General features: G+C 37.2%; 1 protein-coding gene across 1 annotated transcript; it reads left to right on the top strand.

Moving 5' to 3' along the window:
• The first annotated feature begins 1,277 nt into the window (after positions 1 to 1,277).
• On the top strand, positions 1,278 to 26,925 carry GLDN (gliomedin). The gene is made up of 10 exons (XM_075207989.1): positions 1,278 to 1,906; positions 5,945 to 5,996; positions 10,596 to 10,613; positions 12,913 to 13,029; positions 13,987 to 14,142; positions 15,166 to 15,318; positions 19,215 to 19,298; positions 21,360 to 21,488; positions 23,996 to 24,146; positions 24,335 to 26,925. The coding sequence occupies exons 1-10, from the start codon at positions 1,532 to 1,534 to the stop codon at positions 24,798 to 24,800; spliced, it is 1,701 nt and encodes a 566-aa protein (XP_075064090.1). The 5' UTR covers positions 1,278 to 1,531; the 3' UTR covers positions 24,801 to 26,925.
• Positions 26,926 to 26,939: the final 14 nt, after the last annotated feature.

Genomic DNA, 26,939 nt, shown 5'->3' with positions numbered 1-26,939 from the left:
ATTTGTTTTATCTTGAAAAACTACAGTGAATAAAGTCCCTAAATAAATTCTGCAGTAAAATTGTCATGAAAAGTCAGAGCTGTTCATGTATTGTTTCCAGTCTGTCACATCACGATCCTGCTTCCAGCTGTGTGTTCAGAGAGATTGCATAAGACTTTCAATTATTACAGGAGATGTCCAGCAGTTTGGTGTTAGATAACACGGAAGCTGAAAAACAAACAATAATGCTTTAATGTGTTATAAAATCTTGACTTCCATGTGTCCTAGTTTTTCAGGACAGTATTAGGTTTTTGCAAATGGAAAACCATTGAGCTTGTATCCTCCCTAAATTCAGACTCCTATTATACCTGGACAGACCCTCTTTAAAAGATGCTTAATACAGACACCATACTAAAAAGACCATCAGTGTTGGCTAAGTGGCCTCTGTCCTTATTGATAGTGCCCCTTATTGACAATAGAGCTCACAGTACATGAAATGGATAAAACAATAAGAAATTTATTTTAAAAGCTGCCCTGGCATATGATAAAGTGACTTGGTTTGATGACCACTAATGTAATGAGAGCAGACTTCTATACAGACGTGAATATGTAGACCCACAACTAGAGTGTAAAAAGGTTCAGGGGCTGCATTATGCTCACTTTGCACACCAGTGGGTTTTTATTTTATTTTGTACATGAATCACTTATTACTTATATTATTAAACATTTACACATGTGCTCAATTTGGGTTGAATTATTTCTATCTGCTTATTTTATACAGCTGGGATTCAGTGGGGTTTGGGAGCATGGAAAGGTATGGGGGTGGGGAGTGAAATAAATTCTTCCTGGACATAATATGCATATAAAGTCAGTCCAATCTTTATGTTATATTCTGAAATAATTTTTAAACAGTGTGTAATACAATTCCATTTTGAGGACATGAGTTCCATGAATTAAAATAAAAACCTCTGGTATCTGGAAAGTACATCAGATTATCATTATACTGTAAATTAATATGGTTTTCAACATATGTGGTCAGGTCTTTGTAGAGCAATTGGAACAAAAAAGATTTCCTCTTTTAACTTATAAATTAATTAGCAACAAACACTGTTTAAAAGACGTGTGTTTTCAATTTATGTTTTCTGTACAGATCAAATCTTTATCACACAGCTGTTGTTTGTGCTTAATGCGTGTATAATATTTCCATATAATGAAGTCTCAGTAAAGACTTGTGACAATCCTTTTCATTGACAGCTCATCTATAAAAGAAAAAAAATGAGACTGTGACTGTTGCTTCCAAGACACCCCCCATTCTCATACAGGGCCCCTTCTTGCCTCTCCTAGACACACGCCTCTGCCATCATTTCCACTTCATTCATTTCAATCTGAAACTATAATCTTTGCTAAACTGCCCACGGCAACTCAAGCCAGTTAAACAGGCTGCAGCCCGTGAAAAGTGCTTTGTACCCAGAAGACGACACTGTTCTTCTTGCAGAGGGTCTGAAGAGAAGGTGGCTTAGCGGAGTGTGTTTGCTTAACATCAGCCACAGGAATGGGGACAAAGAGGGTTGAAAGTTTAGTGACTTGCTTGGAAAGGGAAAGACTTAGTGTGGCAGTCAGAGGTGTGATAGCTGTGCTGGTAATTATCACAATACTGAATGTAGGTGGAACCTTATTCATCTTGCTGCAGTGGAAGGACATTGCTTCTAGAATGAAGGATCTGGAATCCTACCAAAGACCATCTCAAGAGGACATAATGACCTCTCACCTAACCCAATTAATATCAGAGATAAAAGAGAAACACGTGGAAGAAGCAGAGACGCAGGTGTCCAGAAACAAAAGGAGTCATCGCCACAGGCCACAGGGATCCTACATACGAGCTGAAAATGAAGACATGCTTATGATGATGACATATTCAATGATCCCGGTAATCTGGAAAAATCTAAAATATATAGAAATATCTTTTTCTATCTATCTATTTCTCTATCTATCTCTCTATCATAGTCTTGAAGACTTTATGTAAAGTGTACAATATTGCATATAAATAATAATTTGACCATTAGGCAATTTAAATCCAGCTGCAATAAAAATATATTAGTGTTACAGTTTGTCTAATTAACATTTTTAGTTAATTAGACAATTGAGTGAAGATGTAAAACATACACCCTGGTGCATCAACCATTTATAATAGTATAACAGTCATTATATAGACAATGATTAATATCCAATATTGACTATTTAAGTAACGTGAACTCACAAGAACACAAGTAGAATTGTTGCATATGAAATGCACATTATTGTAAACTATACTATTATTAATCTTTATTATTATTATTATTATTATTATTATTATTAAAGAAATCATGTAAAAAGTTATATTTGAAGAATATATTTTTATTTTTGAATTCAAATTCAGAACACCATTCCAGCACATACATTGTGATAATATTTAATTGCTGCAGTCATTAAGGATATCTGTTTGCAACTTTGCCTCCTCTGTGGAAACACGTGTCAATTATAGAGTGGGTACATTTTCACAATGCTGACAAATCCGACAGCCTTGAGTCCTACAAAAGAAAACCGATTTGTGGAAAATATTAATGAAATATAAACACCTGAACACCGAATGTGCAGATTTCCGAGGGAACCGCCATGCTGACAGCCAGGAATCCCGAATAACCAGGACTACGGCACTTCAGTTTCACGTCGGTTCAACTGACATCAATGTTAATTTAAAGTGGCAATATGTGAACCCGGGGGCTACTTAGTCAGCATGGCGGTTCCCTCAGAAAGCTGCACATTCGGTGTTCAGGTAAATCTGTTTAGATTTCATTCGTATTTTTCACAAATCGGTTTTCTTTTGTAGGACTCAAGGCTGTCGGATTTGTCAGCATCGTGAAAACGATTACCACTGATTATAGAGATAGTTGAAGGCACATTGGAGTTTGTACCAGTATAAAAGCATTGAACTTTCAGCGTTATACTTTGTGAATCTTAAACTACTTCTTATATAGTCTCAGACACATTGTCCCTGCGGACACCTGTACAAAGAGACAATTGCTTGTTTAAAAAAATCACATTATTGTCCATTAACAATTTGCAGATTTTTCAGTTTATTTACTTACTTAGGGTTTTGCAAAACAGTACATGGTCTTATAATAACTTCATTTTTATATATTGATATATCTGCAAAAATCCAAATCCAGAAATCATAAACCCCTAAGAATCATTGATCCTATCCCTTTACCTGTAACAAAGTTCCAAGCCAAAGTGCATCAATTGCTGCATGAAGGACCCTTTGGCATTGGAATTTTCATGGTTGTAGACAATCTAAAAAAAAAGTGACTTATTTTCTGAATTGGAAATGGGATCCTGTTAAAAATTTTAAATAATAATTTGCATGGAACAGTGGAGGTTCAGAAACTGAGTAGCACTAGCGCCAGATTGGGGTATTACTGTTTTGTAAGTAGTGTCTGAAATATACAGAAAAATTGGTTTCTGTCAATGTTCTCTAGAGAGGAGAATGAACTCATAGGAGTTTATTTATAGATGGAAGTATATGCGCTCTAAACGTCCAAAGATAAAGAAGCAAACAAAAAGGCATACTTTTTTTAAATCCAGTATTTTTATTGAAATTTTTTAAGATATAAACATACTAAACAACAAAAAGAAAAGAAAAACAATCGCATACATATCGGAATTAAATGACACAATTTACAAGATTACATTAAAGCATAATAATAATAAATGTGCTATATTCATTCAGGATCATACATCGTAAATGCTTATACATAAGTATGTTACACATGCAGGGTTTATTACATGGACTCAGATACTTATTATAAGAACTGCGGTAGCCATACATTTAAGTAGATAGAGCATCTGTACTAGATGACATAGGATAGAATGGAGACTCTAACCATCTGTACCATATATTCTCAAATTCCTTCAGAGCCTGTCTGCTAGTATAAACAAATCTCTCGTGCCTTATGGTGGTATTGACCAGTGCCTTCCAATTTTTAACCGTGGGACTCGTCGGGGCCAACCACAGCCTCGCTATACAGACCTTAGCCAACATCAATAACTGTGAAATGTACATTTTTGTCAGTTTATTAACTTTCCCCTTTAATCGGAGCCCCACTTGACTACGCCCAGACAAGTGGCCGGTGAACTAAGAGACACTTCAATTCCAGTAACCTGAATACATCTCCTGATCCTTCGCCAGAAGATTTGTATACATGAACACTCCCATAGAAGGTGCCAAAAGTTAGCATTGATCGAATTGCATTTCGGACAGTTAGGGGTAGCATCCGGGCAAAATTTTGCCAATCTAATAGGGGTAAAGTAGGCCCTAAAAAGGCATACTTAGGTGTGTATGCTGAGCTGGACGTATCTCAAGATGTGTCCAGCTTAAAAATAGTAGTATTTGCACCAGGTGTGCATCAGGTACACAAGTGTGAAATCTTACAACTATAACGAAGCGGCTTGACAGTGGTATTAGTAAATTTTAAAGTCGTATTACCCTACTTGTAAACTATGTAATAATGTAATGAAGTATTATATACACAAGGGAAAATATTGACTTATATTTTATATGGACATATTTTCAATATAAAATTTAACTAAATACAAATACCTCGACGTCTGTTGTTTACCCATTTAATATCAAATGGCAATCTTCTTTCCTGCAATAATCAAAATGGAAATATCAATTAAGTAATGCTAATAAAGGGTCACAATTATAATATAGCTGTGACGTTAATGATTTAAGCTGGAGGGGTCAATACGTAATCAGCTAAATAATGCTGCTAATAGACATCATCATAGAATATTGTTGCACAAGCCCTCCAGTACTGGTAAGAGATACACATATTAAGGAGTATTTAAAAATGCATCTATGTCTAATTATGTTGGAATAACGTGACTACGCCCTTACTGTACTAGCTTAGACTTGATCGTCATTGACCACCCTCCGTTGCCTCACCAGCTCAACGAGATGTAATACACATTACATGCACAGTACAGAAATCCATATCTTGAAAAATTGGCATACATCCAACTCTAAGGGATAAATTTATCAGGTTGCGGGTTTCAAAAAGCGGAGATGTTGCCTATAGCAACCAATCAGATTCTAGCTGTCATATTGTATAATGTACTAAATAAATGATAGCTAGATTCTGATTGGTTGCTATAGGCAACACCTCCACTTTTTCAAACCTGCAGGTTAGTAAATATTAGAGATGCTCCCTGACCACCGTGAACTGGTTTTGGCTTTGGTTTTGGTTTTGGATTTTTTAGAAAAAAATCCTAAAATATGCTAAAATCACATAATTTTGCTCTTTTTTTGTTCCTACATTATTATTAACCTCAATAACACGAATTTCAAGTCAGTTGCAGTCAATTTAGACCACCTCACAGGTCACAATATTATTTTCATACACTTTCGGACAAATACTGCAGCGACATGGGTGGATGCTAAGCGACAGAGCAATGAGACAAACACACGGCAGTTCCTAGCACATCTAGGACACATTGACACACAGCAGTGACAGAAAAGAAAAATGGGGGTCCGCCCTCCCTCCCACCCCTCGCTATGTTGGATCTTAAAAAGGAATTCAAAACTTGCGAGATCCGAGATCCGACGGCGTCACAATGATGTTTTGCCTCGTTTTCAATTCCGAGGGTGCGCAACATTACCAAGCCAAGTCAGCGCGGTACTCGGAACCACTAAGTTCGGGTGTGTTTGGTTCTCGAGGAAGTCTGAGCATCTCGAGTAAATATAACCCTAAATGTGCCTCAAAGTCTGCAAACTATTAGTATAAAAAATAAAATGTAACTCTTCCATAGAAGGCCTATAAGGTTGTGGTCGTCCTGGTACATTATAACACATACAACCCTTGATCTGCCCCCTTGATCTTATAAGTATCACATGCTGTCTATAATAACTATCTCTCTTATTATATAGGTTCGAGTTATGCTAGATTTATGCAACAGTACAAAAGGAATATGCCTAACAGGTATGTGCATTTTTTCCCTTTTTAACATGGCCAAGGACAAAATAGGCATTTTTTTTTTTTTTGAACATTAAATACAAAGTATGTTCCTTATTCAGTCACATATGCAATAAACTACTTGTGCTTGAACATACACAAAACTATGATGTAGCACTTACCCTTGTGTATCAAACCATTGTCCCATAGATTGTAAGCTTGTGGGCAGGGCCTTCTTACCTCTACGTATGTATGTATTACCCAGTATTGTTTTATTACTGTTTGTAACCAATTGTAAAGCATACGAAATCTGATGGCGCTATAAAAATAGATGATGATGACAAATCTAGTGCACATGAAAACTGCATTGTTGCCCACAGCAACCAATCATTGATTTGCTATTATTTTCAAAACCAAATATCTGACTGGCTTCTATGGACAACAATACAGTTTTACTGTACGCCAGTTGTCCTAAATGTCCTGAAGTGTGCACAGGACTTTCTTGCACATCATACATTCTCCCTGTCTTGCTGAAAGTATTTTTAGTTCCCTTTGTATTTGTACTGTCAGACAAAAAGGCACAGAACAATCAGAGTTACCATTAAGCAACCTGTTCACGCCATGATAAATAGACCCCAAAGTTCTGATTGTGAGAGGTGATATTTTCCTATACACAGAAAATATCCTATCAGTAATCTCATAAAAGGTCAATGCACTCAGCATCTTTCAGCTATCTTTAGCCAAAAATGGCTAATAACACAGAATATTAACTTGCGTTCAACTTCAATGAAAATGTAAATACAATGTTAAATATCAGTAACACAATAGTTATATCATAGGATGGGGACTTGAAACTATATATCTTATTTTAGCTCTTCAACCAAATGTGGGTTTTAACTTTAGTGGCCCTTTAAAGGGATGGATACATTGTCGCTTAAAGGATCTACTAAAGCAAAACAATATGGCAATTCCTTAAATGGTTTCTAAGCTGTCAGAAACTCTCATACTGACAGTATGCCAAACTTTTGAATGTCTCATCTGCATTTCTTATTTTGATATATTTAACATAGCTTGTCATTAGGTGCAAATGTCTAAAAAAAAAACATGTATGTTAAAAACACTGGAGTGATTTACTAATTTACCAGCTTTATTAAATAACCTCTTTGTTCTTTGATATTTCTCTCATGGTGCACTTATATTTTACTTATTTTTTACTTGCAGTTCTGGCTTATGGCAAACTAGTATCTAGTTAGTATAGTCTAGTTAATAAACACATGATATCAAGAGTAGGGCCATAATTTCAAAAAGAGTTGACATTTTTTTTTAAGATGGTTTACAAAGGAAGGTAATTTGGTACTGAATGTTTACTTGGTTCTTTAAATACTTTAATCAATCTGTCTTTTGTTGTTTCTATAATTAATGTCACTAAGATTTGATATATTCTCCCATTAATAATTGGTTGTATATTTTCCTATGCAGTTAGCATGTGTTTGAAACATCTATCTTGACATATTGCCAGGGTAATACATTGACCGATCAGAGGCAGGACTTAATGTTATAGCAATTTACATCACCAGGAGAAGGTCACGCTTATCATGAAAGGTGTTGAATGTGTTGCGACAAACTCAACCCCTCACTGGGTCCTATACATAATTTTGATGTTAATCCCTGTCTCAAGTGGCGGAACTATCGCTACTGGAGGGGGTGCAGCCAATATGGGACCCGGAGGTGAAGGGGACATCACTGCACATGCACCAGACTTGTGTGTTCTCAGACGTGGCCACCCTTCTTACATTAACAGGCCTGGAGGTGCTTGGCTGTGACATTATAGCCCATCACCACACTCCCAGCCATCCAGGTACGAAGCGGACACTGCTTCTCTTCTAGGTCAGTAGCCGTCTTGTCATGTGGGAGGAATAAAAAAAACCTGCATGAGTAACATTATTTTACTCATTCAGTGTTTTAGAAGCCCTTAGCTTTGATCATGGGGATCGCCTAGGTTCATCTAATGCAAGTGCTGGCCCTGCCTTCACTTTTCAATTCAGCCTCTGTTCATTCTCCTCTGTAACTGAAGATGAAATATCTCAACTCATATCATAACCTTCCCCCTCAACCCTATTCCCTCCCAACTTCTTAGTTTTCTCGCCCTCACTGCATGCCCTAGCTCACACTCTTCCTCTTCTCTGGTACTTGTCGCAGCTTTTGTAAATTGTTCCACTGGCTCCACATATCCTCCAGAATACATATTTAAATTACTCTCCCTCCGCAAGAACACCCTAAACATACATAACAAACCTCATCTCAAAATATTCTCCCTCACGCCCTCTTAAATCTACCTCTGACTTGTGCCTAACGCCACCTGACAACTGCTAAACACCTCTCACTCCTGTCTACAAACCTCTTTTATGTCGCTACCCACATAAGAAATTTCCTGTGTTTAAATGCTCTCTGAAAACTCATCTCTTTATTAGAGCCTACCCACCACCCACCCTAAACTAGTCACACTAGTACACCCTCAAAACTATCCTAATCTCCACTCTGAAACACACTTGCCTCTCTTGCCTCAACTTTGTCCTTTTCCCATTAGAATGAAAGCTCTTTCATGAGTAAAGCCCTCCACACCCTTTGTTAATATGTCTGCATTTATTTTGTTCACCTTGTATATCCGTCTCTTTTGACTGCCCAATTGCCACTGTGGCATCTTACAAATCAATGACAATATTAATAATAATAGTAGTAGTACCAATGCTAAAATGGATGTATTAACTTTTGTTATTAATATTTTTTGTCAATTATGTAATGCTTAGGTGTATCTTTTTGCAGTATATTTAGGTGTGCAAGTTTATGAATACAGCAATCTTTTTAAGGTATCATATGTGGTTTTGATAATGATAATATACTTTTAGTTCTACTAGTACTATTGCTCTCTTCTGAGGAAGTGTAGGAGTGAATTATGAGGCAGGCTGTCAAAGCAACAGACAGAGCTCATTGTTTACAGACATACACATTTTCCTGGCACGTGGGATAATACAGATTTGCATTTGAGAGTATGATAGATGTGTGAGGGGATAATGAGCAGACTTAGACTCCCCCCTTCCCCGAGGGTATAGGGGAAATATCCTGGTGGGTCCCACTGGCGTGTCTGCACATGGCCTAGTACCCCGCACCCACAGCTGTACTACAGGAGACCTGACCTGGCATTTGGGCCCTCTTCCACCTGGTGGCTGGCCCCGGCCCACAGACCACCCCCCCTATTAAATATACTGCTGCTTATGGTGGGGATAAGCCCCCTGTCCTCACTAGCTTAACTCCCTCACTGTCAGCCTAGAGCAAGATGCCTATCCTGATTAGCAGAGTGCACAGTCATTCAAGGCAGTGTGCTGGTCCACCTCTCCTCATCTCTGGTCTCTCATTACACCCCCCCCCCCATTTCTGCCCATTCCCTCCCATCTGCATTGGCACCCCCCCCCCCTCCCCCTCTCCCCCTTATGAGTTTACTTTAATTAAAATGGTTTCTAGCAAAGAAATGTGTGTAAGCTAGCTAAAAATTGATGTATTTGATGAAGGAAAGTATTGCAGTGGAATGCTGTCACCTTACCCTGATTTTTAGGTGCTCTGTTACATAATGTCAATGAGCCAATTTTTATTGCCCAATGAAGAGTTCCAAGTACCCTAAAGGATTGGCTAAAATTCCTTTTGTGAGAGAAAACAATATTTAGGCCAATCTAAATTTATATTCCATATAAGAAACATAATACATGCAGTGACTTATATATTAATTTTTAACCTCAGTAATCAACAAAATAACATGTATCAGTGTCATACAAGCCCCATAAGGAACTTATAGAGATGACGTATCTCCCCTTGGAAACAATATAACAAGTCATGTTTCCTATATGTATTGTATCATACAATGTTTAGTGGAACTAATGCCATATATTTGCTATGTTCCAGAAGGAAGTAATGGTATATATTTAAGAACTCATATGGCACACCAACATACCTTTTTCCATGATTTCACACAGAGAAGTTTTGGCCTAGAAATACAAATGGAAAATTGGTAGTTTTTAAGGATCTGTCTACTACAGAGGCATTTTCCAAACCTTCTAGCTTCTTTCCCCAGGTGACAGATTATGCGTAGTACTTATGTTTCAGTGTTTTATTTCACTTTAACAAGCTATTTTGTATTTATATTTCTGTATGTCAAATTGTATTCAATAAGTATATCGCTATATTAAATCCAATCCTATAATGTTCTGTATTTGTGTTCTTAAATAATTCACATGTCAGATAGCTATGGTTTTGTTTTGATTTGCTTGCTGAAAGCCATCTATGGTGAAATGTTAGTAGTAAATGTGTCAAAGGCAGCTAATTGGATAGTTGCTAAGCTTCATCCAAAAACCTGCAATCAATGCCCTGTCTCAGCACTGCTTACATTGAAAACTGTTCAGACAATTACAGTGATCAAAACGTGCTGTGGAAAAGAGGCGTTTTTTTGGAAAAGCAGGTGAAGGGATCCACAGTTTTATTAGTTGTAGGGAAAAGGATTTTGAGTAAAAAAAAAAGAAGAAGTAAATCTTGTAATGATGATATGTGATAGGAATAATTATTCTGTCTATTTTGCAGGTCCGCCTGGGCCTCCAGGTAAGAAATCACATTACCTTTCAAGTATTCTTATTCACATTTAATGATAATTTAATTAGTGTTCATAATCCATTGCCTCTTAATGTATCTGGAGAGATATTTTGAAAAAATCCAATGTAATCCTGCTAATCTTCTTTGGAATCTGACACACCTTATAATTAAGTATTACTTTTAATTTAAGTTTGTATTCAGGCAAATATTCAGTACACATATTAAGGTGAGCCATTCTGCATAAAGAGTTCAAGTTTTACAGTCAAACTAAAATTCAATAGGTTCTTAACTTAAAAATATTATTTGCTTGGTTAAACTAAAATGACAAATATTTTTGCTAGATTGTTTCCCAACTATATATTGTAGACAAAAAAAATCGGTAAATAAGGGACACAAATCATATATAAAGTAAGGATTCACACTTGTGCATTAAATAAGCAAATAACAACCCAATTTGGTCGTGTGTAAACACGTTGGACTTGCCTATAATTATGGCTAGCATGGCTGCAAGGGGAGACCTCAGTAACTTCGATAGAGGGGTGATTGCTGGGGTGCTTTGTACCAACACAGCTCAACTGCTAATGTCTCACAAACAACACGGAACACAGAGGGTAAAAAACATAATAAACAAAGAACCACAGTGGGCATATGCACATACCAAAGGAATGTGAAATCTGTGTATTAATCCAAAGTGTATACAAAAATATATAGTCCACATCAGATATAGGCCATCTTACAATAAACAGTCCTCTATCTGATTATATTGCAATAAAGAAGGTACACTATTTTCTCATTATCAACCAACTCAAACTCTAGAATGATACTATAATAGGCACTCCAATTCACTAATTTTCCAGTTTAATAAACTGTATTCTTTATTAAATCTTATTCAAATAATTCATTTTACATATCTGGACCTACTAAAGGTGAGATATTAAAAACATATATAGAAGCTTGTGAAAACAATTAAAAAGAAGGGCACTCAATGTATTCAAATATATACTTAACCCATCAATAGGGCCAAGATATAATGATAAACATTTTATTCATATGGTAAGTATTCATATTCCATCATGGAAAATATTACCATATTTGTTATTTTAAACAGTTACTGACCTAATACTAATACTAATACTAGTTACTGACTATAATCTAATCGATTATGTTGCAATTGATTAGAGATTATATGTCACAAACTTAAAGCTGTTACTGATGGGTTAAATATATATTTTAATACACTAAGTGCACTCCCTTCAATTCTTTCTCACAAGTTTCTATATACTCTATGTTTTTAATATTTCGCATTTAGTAGGCCCAGATATGTAAAAATAATTATTTTAATGAACTTAGTAAAGAAAGGACTGGAGTGCCTCTTATAGTAACACTCTAGTCTTTGAGCTGCATTAATCCAAAGTGACAGCCAAAACAGATCCAGAAACTGTAGATCCATCGACTGCAAATTTCAACCTGTGCCAGTGGCAGCCAGTTTCATCCCAAATGTTCCAACAAAAACTCCACAGAGGATGTCATAGTTGGGTTGCAATGTATAAAACACTTATCACTCCTGGCAATGTACATTCGTGAGTTTAGTGGTAAAAGAGCACAAGCAACAGACTACAGTGGAGGAGGGTGATATGGTCAGACAAATGGAAGTGCCAAACTCTTTTAAATGCCACTCATGGACTTCAAAGTACAGTGCTCCTCTAGTGTCCAAATTACTGTGAACATTAGTAGGATATTTGTTTTGTCCTGTTCAAGCAATGGTAAAGACAGCTTAAAGATATCCTGAGGATTATGTTTGCTTTAAAAAAAAATACATTGTTTACAAAATAATTATTTGTCAGTAAGTCCATACAATTATTTATTGATGTATTATATTGTAAATTTAGACAAGTTGTGTTTGCTTTTATATATGATGTCTGACAGATTACACAAAGGCAGAATATATAAGGATGTTTGGTTAAAATGGATATATTGTAATTTCTACCTTAACTTATTTTGTAGCTTGATGTTGCACCATTAGAGACACTTGATAATATATTACAATACACAAGTGAAGGTAATATATGAATAAACGCCTGTATCATCGATATAGACAGTGATGTCATCTCTTATAATCAGTGCATCACGTTAGTTCATTAAGAAAACTTTTGTGTTATAAGGAATAACACATCCCCCCCCAGATTACTGTTCTCTATATAAAACATTCAGTCTACAGCTTTGTGCATTTATATTGTCTATAATATCTATATAATTTACAGTAGGTGTAAAGTGCAGTATCCAGTATAACATATATGTTCCTTTGTAGGACTTCCTGGGGTTGATGGTTTGGATGGGATACCAGGATATAACGGCTCATACGGGCTCCCTGGCCTGCCAGGAAAACAAGGGGAACCAGGCAAAATTGGAAGAAGAGGAAAAACTGGTATAAAATGTTTCTTTACAGCTCTCACGTTACAAATGTCCAGTAACAATGAATGATGGTCAATAATGATTATATAAGCTATATATTTTAGTGACACAAAATTAAAATAGGAAACTCTAGTAAAACTGATTGGATCAGATCTTCAATTTCACATTATGGCTGCAAGGATAATTTTGGTTCAGTTTTATCTAAAAGCTTTATCTCCTTTATTGAATATACACTTTAGAAGGTTGAAAATACTCTAGTGTATGTATGTATTATGTATGTATTATACCATCCTACTCAGCAATGGCGAAGCCGCACATTTGTAGGAGAGTCTGCAACATGCAGCAGTTGTCAAGGAGTATTCTTTACGGTGGTGTAGTGTGGCACAGTGCTTGATACAATTATAAATGTGGGTTCCAGCAGTGTTACATTTGTGCAGATTGTACTGAACTTATTGATATGTTGACGAGAAGTACAACGTTTTTCCTGGTTACATCTTTAAAACAGTTGATACAAGTCTAGGCGAGGCCCAGGGATGTACATTTTAGGGCTCCGGCCAAGCCATTTAATGTACCCCATTGTCCTTAGAAGCCAAGGCCTAACACTTGATATTGTCTCAAACCTGCCAACAGATACTGTGTGAAACATCACTTGATGACTGGATTTCATCACATGGCAATCCTCAGTTTTTGTGGAAAAACATGACCAGCTTCAACAAGTGTAGAGATTAGTTAATTGAACCTTTTATTTCTCGTATAGTAAACTACTTTGAAACATGCATTCGTTACACTGTTCACTAAATATATCCTTTCCTTTATCTATAACTTGTTTGACTCCACACAATAAGAGCCAGACGTCCTCTTTGCATGAAACAGTTCAAATGCAGCAAGGAAATAGCCTGCAGGATATATATTGTTTAAAAATAAATAAATGCAAAATCATATACCGTGCACTTTATTTCTTTATTCTTAGGTGAACCAGGAATGAAAGGTGAACCCGGTCAACAAGGAGAGAAAGGAGATTCTGGTGAAATTGGACCTCCGGGAAAGGATACCATGCCAGGAAAAAGGGGCGAAAAGGGAGAGAAGGGAGACAAAGGTGACACATCTAATGAGATCTTTAGTGAAGGTAAGTTGCCATATTCCAATATATTATTTAGTCTTACTAATGACAGTGGTTCCTAGTGGACATTAGGAATGATACATTCTTATAAATAATAATTCATACATAAAACGTGTGCCTCCACTTTATATAAGTGAGATGTAAGCCATGCAATATATGATATCATAAGCCTAAGGGTGAGCATTGCAGCATAGTATGTGTACGGAAAGGTTGCCTGAGTCAGGAGAGGGCTGGCAATGATTGTAGCGGAAGGCTGGCACAGCTAAGTGACCCATGGTTTTACAACACCCATATTTCATATGCATATATGGTCAGGACGAACATTAGGCCGGGAAGGTACCTGCCGTGGGCACAGGCAGGTCTGCCATTTCAAGGACCCAGGTTTTACTAAAAGTTATTTATATTGTCTCTACATATTACAAAGGTTTTTACAGTGGTGGTAGTCAGCATATCGATGCTGACTACACCGACAACACTCACCCCGACATCTGCAGTCCAGACAGCTGCTTCCCGATGAGTATCCATGATGACTGTTCTGTGAACCGACTTCAAACAATCCCGATGAAGGAAGACGCCAGCGCGACTTGATGACGTCAGTGACATAGGCGACGCTGTTAAAGCTGCTTTTAAGGGGGTAATGTAAGTTTGCGGCTATGTACAATGTATGTTAGAAAAGCTTGTACATTGTACATAGCCTCATAGCAGCTGTCCGGACTGAAGATGTCGGGGTAAGTGTTGTCGGTGTAGTCAGCACTGTTATGCCGTATCCCACCCCTTTACAGAGAATATTTAATCAATCACATCAGTCTCTGTCTTAATACAAAAATGCATCCCAATACACTGGTTGTGAAACATTATTCTACTGCCATGTCACCAATTCGCCAGTAATGACATAAATGATGTACTTTCCATGTCTTACTAGTTGGGATTGATAGACTGACTGACTTATGCAGTCAGTTGCCCTTTACTGTAAAAGATAATAAAACAGTGTCAATACACCTTTCTGATCATATTTTTTAAATATCACAGGTATGAAAGGGGAGATGGGGCCTCCTGGACCCCCAGGCCTACCTGGACCGCCAGGCCCTATGGGTCCTCCAAGGATGAAGAAAGATAAATCTCAGGAAATCAAACAGGAAACCAAACAGGAAACCAAACAGGAATTCAGTAATAAATGCACAGGTAAGTTAATATGGTGTGAACATCATGTATCTGGTGTTATGTTACAAAAGAACAGAGCGAATGGTATTCAAACGATTTGGGATTCTGTCTTATACCACTTTTCACTTTTTTTTATCTCTTCCCCCTTTCCTGATATTTTCCCATTTTTTCATTAGGGTAATATTTGTTACAGCCAACTATTAAACAGCGCTGCACATAACATACACATTGTTATAAATTAAGTTTAGCAAATACTAGAGCATAAAACTAAGTCACATAGAGTTAACTCAATTAATACAGTATACTTGTTTATTTTGAAAATGTGTTAGTCAAACCCAAATATGCACTGATGACTTCAAATAGACTGCTGCCATAGTCCTTGACACTTTCACTGGAACAGATAAGGTCTTTAGAGAGACATTGTAGTTTCTTTTCTATGTTGTACAGCTGAAATGGCATAGTGTGTACACTAGTGTATTAATGTAACACTATACCTATCAGCTGGATTTATTTAATGAACAAGCGCCAATAGAAGATTTAACTATACATACAAAAATAATCTTTCGAATATTTTAGATCCTTAATTATTTAAATCATTAATGATGTAATGTGATTTTATGAATACTGTGATCAGATAATCCTTGGTGTGTGTGTGTGTGGTGATTTAGGTAACATTTGGTTACGTTTGTGCTATATTGTGTATCTGAATATTGTGTACATCTATCGGTAATCATATATACTTCACTCTTTGAATTTACTTATAACTAATAAGGGATAACGCCACTAAAATTCCAACCAGGAGAAGGGAATTCAGTGCCTGTCATCCCCACAGTTTGGTGAAATGCAATTGTGGTGCAATAGATCTTTACTCCACATTAACAACTAGGAGAATTGTGTCCTTTTTGTGTGCTGAATGTGGAGAGTCATCCCTCTGTCTAATCAATGTGTGTGTTAGAAACAGACAAAGCACTATTAGGATTTACAGCACTCGCGTGGGTGAGAGCTGCAAGGGTCCCTGGCACAGAACCCTTAAAGTGACTTTATACCTATATACATTATTTTTAAATTTCCCTTTGTATTTGTGTAATGTAAATAATTTTATATATATATATATATATATATATATATATATATATATATATATATATATATATATATAATATTTATGTTATAGGACTTTACCTTTGATGGTGGTAGTAAATTGGCTAGCAGTGCTCACAATTCAGTACAAGTACCATGGTTTCTCTTCTTAATTAATTTATCCTTACCGGAACTCCATGTCAATATTAATGAAGTTTGATAATTCACTATCTTCGATTGAGATGTGATCTACAGGCAAAGATGTGTGTGACTTCAATATGGGCAGGGTATGACATCAATGGGGAGGGGAGCTTGCTCATAGCCTGCCCTGAGGGATAACATATAATCGGGCCTTAAATCCAGCAAAATGGCGCAATTTTACATTTTGGCAAAATCAAGTCAAGCTGCAGTGGGGACAAGTTTAAACTGTGTGAACAGATGCTTAGTGGACTTAAAACTTGGGGAAAGCCATCAACATCTCCGACAGGTCTGTGTGCACACAGGAAGTGAGAGTGATTGGATTACAGGAGGAGCAGGGGCAAACGCAGGATTTGAGGAGGGGGGATTCCACAGCACACCACCAGCATGCATGGGGGCGTGACTATAATTTTAGACAGTGCTAGGTAGCTCTCCAACTCTTCCAATTCCCCTTTAAATAGACGAGCAATGCTGCGTGCACAACTGTTAGGTGCATGCAGCTCCCCCTTCAGGAGTAGAGCAGTGTGACGTGGGACTTACATCCCAACTGTCCCTGTAGTCGGGACAAAGTCCTGAGTGGGTCAGTCCCCAAACTCAGGACTGCCCCACCAGAATCAGGACAGTTGTCAGACTGTCCTGCTCTCTCCTACCTGTTCTTCCCGCTTTCAATACTTGTTGCTGCCGCTTGGGTCCTAAGCTCAGTTGTGCTTGTCTGGATCCTGGAATGTTGGTTCCCTGTTTGGAAATAGAATAGGTATATGACATATAAAAATATCAGCAATGAGTGAACACAGTAGGCCTCTCTGCCCCTATGCAGTCCGACATTAAATCAAAACAATTCATGTTTTATTATAAGTGTTCCTTTCCTGTAACCAGCCCGACTGTAAAATAATTTTATTCACCTTTATTAAAAAGACCCATTTCCCCCAAACAACCCCAACATTAAATTAATAGTCATCACATTTATTAAATAAACCTATTTCCTACCATACATTAAATAACGTGCATTCACTTTTAAGAAATAGCAATCCTTTTTCCAAAACTCTGCCACACATTTAATTAATAGCGCCCAAACCACCCCAACATTAAATTAATCATCCCACCCTACATTGATAAGTCTGCACCAACACCACTATTAAATTAAATTCCACCACCATCACCCCACAAACAAAATAACACCCATTAATTAGCCACTACCTACCTCACACATTACATTGCCACAAGCCCCCTGCTGCCCTCACACACATTAGACTGACACAAGCCCCCTGCTGCCCTCACACACATTAGACTGACACAAGCCCACTGCTGCCCTCACACACATTAGACTGACACAAGCCCCCTGCTGCCCTCACACACATTAGACTGACACAAGCCCCCTGCTGCCCTCACACACATTAGACTGACACAAGCCCCCTTGACAACACACACTTACCTTGCTCTTTGCTGCATCACTCCACGCTGCTCAAACAGGAAGTGAAATGAACACTTCCTGTCTGAGGCCAATCAGGAACAGGCAGCCTCATGATTGGCTGCCTGTTGCTGCCACTGGCCACCAATGATGTATTTAATAACTTTCTTTTACCCCACCCCTTCACCGCTCAAGGCACCCCCAACCCCACGCGGGGGTGTGTGTGTGCCGCAAGCGGGGGAGGGGTGGGGGTGGGGGAAAAGTAGGTTAATAAAAACATAAGGCACACCAAGAAGGGCAGGGCTTTCCAGAGACTAGAAAACCCCCCCTCCTGCGTGCGCCCCTGAGGACCCTGCTACATACATTCTTGTTGGTCAGATGCTCGAGCTTTCTGTATGAATAAGAATGGGACAACACTGCCCCTGAGTGAGCGGAACATTTCTGTACTCTAAAGGTGCCAATTAGAGGGACAATAAAAGTTCCTCATGAAGAACAACTGAAAGGACTACAGAAAGTTACTATTTTCAGCTTTCTAATAGACAGACCAATAATTTAATTGCTCCTGTGATCCATTAGGATCTAACATTAAAGTTGTTATTATATATACATTATTCTTATTATAGTGAAATTATACCTAGAGGTCCCATATTGTATTGGTAAGAATGCAAAATAAATATGGAGATTTAAAATCATATTTTATAGTAATTCTTTTTATTAGTATTGATTTGTCATAAAGTTATAATATTACTCTGACTCACTTCATACTGTGTATTGGTGTAATTTAAGTACAATACTTTATGGAATGGAATAAGGAAGAATATAGCTGTTTAGTTTTTTCTTCTTGTTTTCCTGTAGCTTAAGGAGTACAGTTCTCCTTACTGAACAGCTGCCCCTTCTCCTTATCCCTCCATTTGTGGTAGTTTTGTGTAATCATTTTTTTATTTTGCGCCATAGACAAAAAATTGTTTACTGTCTTAAGTAAAGTTTGTGGGCCTACAGCCTCAAATTGTTTCATGCAGCTCTTGTAGAGCTTGTCAGTCTGACCCTAAAAAAAATAGACCTGGCTTGGATGTGGCATCAGAGCATTGGAAATACAATTGAAAATGGATTTTTAAAATTCCTAAACACATTAAATTGTTAAAATATGTTTTTGTACTTCAAGATATATTTTGTTATGAATAGACCTCGATATTGTGACGCGTGTTAACTTGGTATTGTGTTAATTTTTAAGGAGAGTCCTGTCCCATTCCAAATGATGATACAATGGTTGGAAAATCAAATGAGAAAACTAACGGCCATCTTACAAAGCAAGGAGGTAAATAATTCAAAATATCCCATTTGTATTTGTTGACAATATAATCTAATACAAAAACCATGTGCCCAGGATCTTGCTTCCTATCTCAAGGACAAGATTGATAAGATCAGAATTGAAATGGTATCATCCCCCTCGACTAGAAATCCGCTCAATTAATTCCCAGCATCATCTGACACCCTCTATTCATTTGATCCCACAAATTAAGAGGAAGTGTCTACTCTCTTCTTATATTCCTACTCTACCTCCTGTCCTCTTGATCCTATACCCTTACAATGGTAGGTCCTTGTCTCATGTGCTCATTGCACCTGTAATTGAAATCTATAATCTATCTCTCTCTACTGGTATCTTTCCATCACTATTCAAGCACCCAGTGATTACTCCTAATCTGAATAAACAAAATTCTGACCCAAACTCTCTCTCAAATTACCGCTCCATCTCTCAGCTCCCATGCCCCTCCAAACTTCTGCAGCAAATTGCCTACACTTGCCTCACACATTTCCTTTCTGCAAACAACCTATTGGATCTTCTTCAATCAGGCTTTCGCTCTCAACACTCCACAGAGACTGCGCTGACCAAGGTTGTCAATGATCTGATCATAGCTAAAACTAAAATATGTGTTTACTCACTTCTAATACTCCTGGATCCCTCTGCTGCATTCGACACTGTTGACCACTTTCTACTCATACAGACGCTACAATCCCTAGGTCTTCAAGACACTGTCCTATCCTGGTTCTCATCCTACCTATCTAATCGCTCTTTCAATGTTAATTTCTCTGGAACAACCTCCACTCCGCTTCCTTTATCAGTTGGAGTACCACAAGGCTCAGTCCTAGGTACTCTGCTATTCTCTATCTAACACCACTTATCTAGGAAAACCAATAAGCTCCTTTGGATTTCAGTATCATCTCTATGCAGATGATACAAAAATTAATCTATCCTCTCCTGATCTCTCACCATCTGTGTTGTCTCATGTTACGGACTGTCTTTCTCTGTCATTTCATCTTGGATGTCTTCTCGCCAACTCAAACTCAATCTTTCAAAAACAGAATTAATAATATTCCCACCCAACAATAGAAGCTTACTGCCTGATATTTCTATTTCTGTTGACAACATGACCATAAATCCCACCCCGCAAGATCGCTGCCTAGGTGTAATCCTTGACTCGCAACTATCCTTTGTTCCCCACATCAACTCTATATTTACATCGTGCTGCATACATCTAAAAAACATTTCCAGAATACATACATATCTCACACAAGCCACTGCAAAAACTTTAATTCATGCACTCATCATCTCCCGCATCGACTTTTTAATTCCCTCTTTATTGGTCTTCTCAAAATCAGACTCATGCTCCTACAATCTATTTTTTTTACGCAGCGGCTAGATTGATTTTCCTTGCAAATCGCTTTACATCTGCTGAGTCACTGTCAGTCTCTGCATTGGTTGCCTGTTTTTCATCAAATCCAATATAAAAATCTTCTACTAACATACAAGGCCAACAACAAAATTGCACCAACATACATCTCACTTATCTCAAAATATCTCCCAACTCGACACCTCCGTTCTGCATCACTGTGCCACTCTCATCACTTTCTTCCATTCTCGGTTACACAACTTTTTTCAGGGCTGCACCCACTTTATGGAATTCACTCCCTCGCACCATAAGACTTTCCTCTAGTCTTCAAACCTTCAAATGTTCTCTGAAAACCCACCTCTTCAGACAAGCTTATAATATTCCTCTACCACCCTCTTCACAGCTAACACAAGACAACAACCCTCTGACCAACATAGTTGTGTGACTGAGCATACATCCCACTAAATACTTTGTAACCTTTGCATTCTAGCTGGGCAAATATTCAATATGATGTAGTACTTACCCTTGTGTATCAAACCATTGTCCCATAGATTGTAAGCTTGCGAGCAGGGCTCTCTTACCTTTCTGTATGTATTACCCAGTATTGTGTTATTACTGTTTGTTTCCAATTGTAAAGCGCTACGAAATCTGCTGGTGCTATATAAATAAATGTTCATGATGATGATGATGATGTCTTTTTTCACCAGACTGCACTATAAAGGTCATAGAGAATCCAACTCACATTGCTAAAGTAAAAGAAACATTTGGAGCCTGGATGACTGACTTTTCTAACAGGACTACTGATGAAAGAATTTGGATTGTGGGACATTTCTCAGGTATAAAAAAAAAAAAAAAAGATAAAGAAATAGGTTTTATCTGTATGGTTATTTACTGCATTAGCCCCACCAATAATGTAACTTGAGATTGCATATGAATCTTCTCAACGCATTGTTTCCTAAAAAAAAATCTAAACAAAAGAGAGAAAACAGAAAAAGGTAGCAAAAACTGTAAAGTATTTTAGATTAAGATAAAGAAATCTAAAACTAGACACACTTGGGACAATGAGTGCGTTGTGGTGAAGTGGTGTGACAAAAAAATCAAAAGGATTTGAATACCGATAGTAAAAATGAACTCAGACATAGAGCACCATGTAATAATCTTAACGTTCTTTGCTGAATCAGGGAGCTCAATAATGTTTTCAACTTCAAAAATGAATATAAAATTGTAAGGGGCAAATTCAATTGGCTGCGTACTGTAAAAAGTAACACGGCCTGCGCACTATTACCGTTATTACAGTAATAGTGCACTTAAATACCCATAGTATGTTAATTTCAATGCCGGCTTTATGCTTGCAGCAGTGCATGTCTGAATGAGACAAATAGCACAATTCAGCGCCTGTCACACAGGTTGTCTATCTCACTGTTCACACCTAACCGTGCTGCAGTACTAACGAGGCTGGTGGGATTATTGCAGTATGATTCCCATAGCACTATTTGAATCCATCTATATGTAAACAGTTCCCATACAGTATTCATACCTATAAACAGTCCGAATCTAGACAGGACAATCATGATTTCTACGCAGAAAAGGGATGCACTCTATTTAAAAGATACTAGCAACATTTAATAATATATGCAAGTTTCAAGGTTATACCAGAGCTATAGGTTTTTGTGACTCAGCTGTGATCGGAGAAGACTTTTTTAATACTGGCCACACATTTCAATTGAATATAACCAAATTGGGATGACTTTACAAAGTTGTGTGTCCACAAACTAGTTTTGTCCCCGAATAAAATCCAATCATGTTTTATAAATATAAAATGTGGTCAGCCATGTCCTCATCTACAAGTGCCGGATGATCAATGATCATATTGATTTCAATAGGGTTATTGTAGGCATCGTTGTAGTTTTGGAGCCACAAACACACTGTGATACTGGGCTAAATACCTAGTGTTGTTTGTGATATCACATCATGTTGCCAGCTTTATTCTTTCTGTCTTTAAGTTCAGGAAGCTGGTGATATCCAAGTGAACGCAGTGTTGGTGTACAGAAATATGGTGGTGCTTGCATATCTACTAATCAGGCACCTGAAAATTAAGATTATCTTTGAACTGTGCCCAACAAAAACATTCTGTCTCATTCCTCTAAGACAAGACTCAAGAGGACAGCTCTGCCATTAAGGATCTAGGGGTTTATTTCACAAAGAGTAGTGATAGAAGATTTTCTATTGCTGCAAGATGTAGCGATAGAAAATCTCTTATCACTGCTATTTATCATTAAAAGTTCATTGAGGCAGTGAAGTGATGCTCAACATTCCGGTGACACAGGCTACCAGCAGAAAGCAGAGACTTACCTCTTTGCTGGCCTGTCGGGGTCCCTTCGGTGCATGAATGACCAAACATTGCCGGTTCACACATGCGCATTGCACTGCTGGAAACCTGGTGTCGGGCAAGAAAATGTAAAAAATACAAAAACATATTAGAAAGAAAAAAAAAAAGATCCTTCTTAGATAGGCTTCCCTAAGCGGCTTCATGGATTGTTAAATAGGATGAACCTGTATCTCTAGTGAAACAATCGGATTTAGGGCTCTTCTCCTTATGATAAATAGATCTCTGAATACGCTAGATCCCTTAAAACGAAGCCACACTCCCCTCTTCATACATGGATCTCTCCCATAGTTTGCCAGCTATTGCATCATCACACTTTGCTGATCACAGGCTGTAGACCGCTACAGATAGCTGTATCATTTTCTGGAGCTTCTGTAAATTGTCCTTAAATCAACTATCATAAAGGACTGGCAAATATAGCGTTAACATTAGGGGTCCAGTTCCAAGAACCAAATGGTAGGCAGGCTTCTTGTTGCAAAGTGTACTATTAGGTGCCAGGCTTCTTGTTATGTGCAAAGAGTACAATTAGGTGCCTGTGCACAAAATTAAATGCTCTGAGCACCTGAATATTTCACCATTTTAAATGACCCTTAGATGCTCTTTTCAGCATTTTCAATGTACTGTAGATGCTGCATACTTCAGGACTTATGTCACACGTCAGGGAATCTTCTGAGTACTATGTGCATGTAAAATAGTATCAATTTCGCCTTTTATTGGGTGAAAAAAATCATGGTGTATGTATGTATCACCATGCTAACTAGTTACCACCATCCCTAGTATAGTCAATGACATGATTACAAACAAGAAACACAGGCATATTCAGGAAGATAGGTAAAGGTATGTGATTAAGTAATATTGATTAACGTAGATAAGTGATTACTGACACTTTTTGGAAATGTTTCCTGTGTTTAATGATTAATATAATTGATGTTTGTGTAAATGACCTTCTGCTTGCAGGATTAATAGTAAAGGAATATGAGAATATAACTACCTTACAGACTGATAATTACAAGACTATAAAACTCCGCTGGTTCTATCATGGATGTGGTCATCTAGTGTATGACAAATCACTGTATTATCACAAAGGAGGGTCCAATAAAATCGTAAGGTAATTAACTATTTATTTATTTGTGCAGAATGTCCTATAACCAGCTGTATGCTGGACAATTAACAAAAAAGTGAAATACTACTCAAATATGGTATTGCTGTGCCCTTAGTATATTTACATTAGACACTGATAAATCAATAGAAATGACTGGTTTCATACATAAGCATCAATATTTTTCTTATTTTCAGGTATGAAATGGAGACAGATTCCTTCCAAACTCTGAGTATTGATAATGCAGCATATCACAATCGGAGCTACCTCTTCTCAAATTCCAAGTCTTACTTTAAATTGGCAGCAGATGAGGAAGACCTGTGGATAATCTACTCTTCCGATACGGATAAAAACATTATGGTTGCTCACTTGGATGACAAAACCTTCTCTGTTACCCAACACATCAACACTACATACCCAAAGTCTAAAGCAGGCAATGCTTTTATTGCATGTGGAATACTTTACGTTACAGATACCAAAGATTTAAGGGTGACCTTTGCATTTGATCTCTTAAAACAGAAGCAGGTTGATGCTAGCTTCGACTTGAGGTCATCAACATCAGTTCTTTCAATGCTGTCCTACAGTCCTAAAGATCAGCAATTATATGCGTGGGAAGATGGATATCTGATGTTATATCCTGTGCACTTTATGTCCAGTACTTAGTACACCATCTAAACAACAACAAATAATAAAATACCTTCAAATATATCTTACTGGCTGTTGAAACAAACATTCTATTTATGCTTCAGCATAAATGGAAATTGTATAATCCAGTGGATCCCAAAAGTTTTCAGTTCAAGGCACCCTTAAGGTCTCCATAATTTTTTCAAGGCACCCCTAAACCAAAATAATTACCAAGTAGTCCCCCTCTCCTTGCTTACCACTGGCCCTGGCCGAGGCACCCCAGGGAGATCGCCGAGGCACCCCAGGGAGACTAGGCGCACACTTTGGGAACCACTGGTATAATCCATTCAATTCTGATTTACGATTTCAAGAGTCAATCCCATTGATATATTATATCAATGGGATTGAATGGGATATAAGTATAAAGCTATGTACTACATTTACAGAGCTGGTGCTTGTACCCTTAAGTGAAACAGAAAAATGTGTTTTGTTGTGTTAAGCAAAGTAATAAGACAGTTGTAAAGGCAACTGGATATAGGAAATGTTGTGCGGGTCTTTTTATTTTGCCAACTAACTGAAAGTAACATTTTAACGGCCAGACAAAATTAGAATTTTTAATTATTTGCCCAATTTACATCACGTTTATACAAATCCATTAAGGGTGACAACAAACAATCTATTTTTATAACAATTTCTACAGACTTAGGACAAAATATATTTTACAAATCTACCTCAATCCTCAGCTTTTGGGAAAACTCTGAATGAATAGCTTTCAGTGTACTGCATGACAAAATATTTGCTAATATATGTTTCAAATGATGACAAGGCCTGACCCACATGAAATCAGGGAAATATCTATGATGAAAAGGGGCTGAGATGCAACACAGTCCAAGAGGTAATCTTGTCTACTGATGATAAAATATAGAGTATTTGTAAAATATGGACATGGAATTACAGCATGTTTTATTGCATTCTGAGCTATTAGCTTCCCCCTCTCAATTTTAAACAGTCAAAATAATTTGCAGCTTAGCAGCTTTAAGCATACTACGTAGCAATCTTGATGGAAAAAGCATGTTTTATCATATCTTTCAGCATAAAGGAAACGCAACCTGTACAATTAAATAAATTCCATCATTAAAACAAGTACATGTCTTAAATATTAATTAATAATGTAGAAGTTTTCAGAACTTGGGTTAAGTAGGTTTCATTTTTAGTTTTAAGGTAGTTGTGTGTAAATGCATCACATCATGGCAGAATGCCTATATATTTTCTTTGAAACAGAAACAAAAATGATTAAAAGAAAGGAAACAAAAAGTGCAATTATCTTACGGTTTAAACTGAAATATATATTGAGGCCCGTGCACACAGCTGTCTGTACATAATGATGGATAAATATAGCAGTTTTTCACATTCTCATTAGTCCTGCATTATGTGCAGACCCTCTATACATGAGCAACACTTTTCTCATAGGATACAATGATCCCTAGAGTGCCGACCCCACCACCTCCTCTCTCTCCAATGTCCGCTAGCTGGAAAACGTAACGCACTGATTAAACCTACCTTTGAAGGCTCACCCTAACAGTAGTTGTGTGTGTCTGTCAAGTTCTATTGTAGTGAATAGGGAAAGGAAAGGGATGTGAGAGCTATATTAGATATATTAAGTATATTTTTTTTTCCAGGAGGCAGCAAATAAGATATTAACAATACAATATAAATCTTATCAATTGGGGATATCAATTTGAATAAATATGTGTGCACTTCTCTGGTACCATGCAATAAATTGTGCTCCTTTTCAACACCCAATAAATTCTTATTTAACACCTATTATTCCTGTATGTTAAGTCCTGACTGTGTGACATAGTTTATCATTAATATATAAATCCTTCATCTTGGGTGCTTCTTGGACGTTGGATATTTTTAAGCCAACATTCAAGAAGCATAGAGTATGATTTTTTTTGTATTTAGTTGCAGATATATATGTTTTAATAAAAAAAAAACATGCAAATTAGACATCATAAGACGTCAAGATGTTGGTGACATGATTAGCTGATGAAATTTAGCAATCCAAGTCGTTCAGTAATAGTAATGTATTCTCAGTGTTGTGTTTCAGAATAATTTGGATTTGCTGAAGTTTTTAATAAATGCTGAGAAGAATTTGCTTTGATCGCAGAACATAAC

Source organism: Mixophyes fleayi, chromosome 4 (genome assembly GCF_038048845.1).
Source record: "Mixophyes fleayi isolate aMixFle1 chromosome 4, aMixFle1.hap1, whole genome shotgun sequence".
Classification (NCBI taxonomy): domain Eukaryota; kingdom Metazoa; phylum Chordata; class Amphibia; order Anura; family Limnodynastidae; genus Mixophyes; species Mixophyes fleayi.
This window is presented reverse-complemented; position numbering and strand designations above follow the sequence as displayed.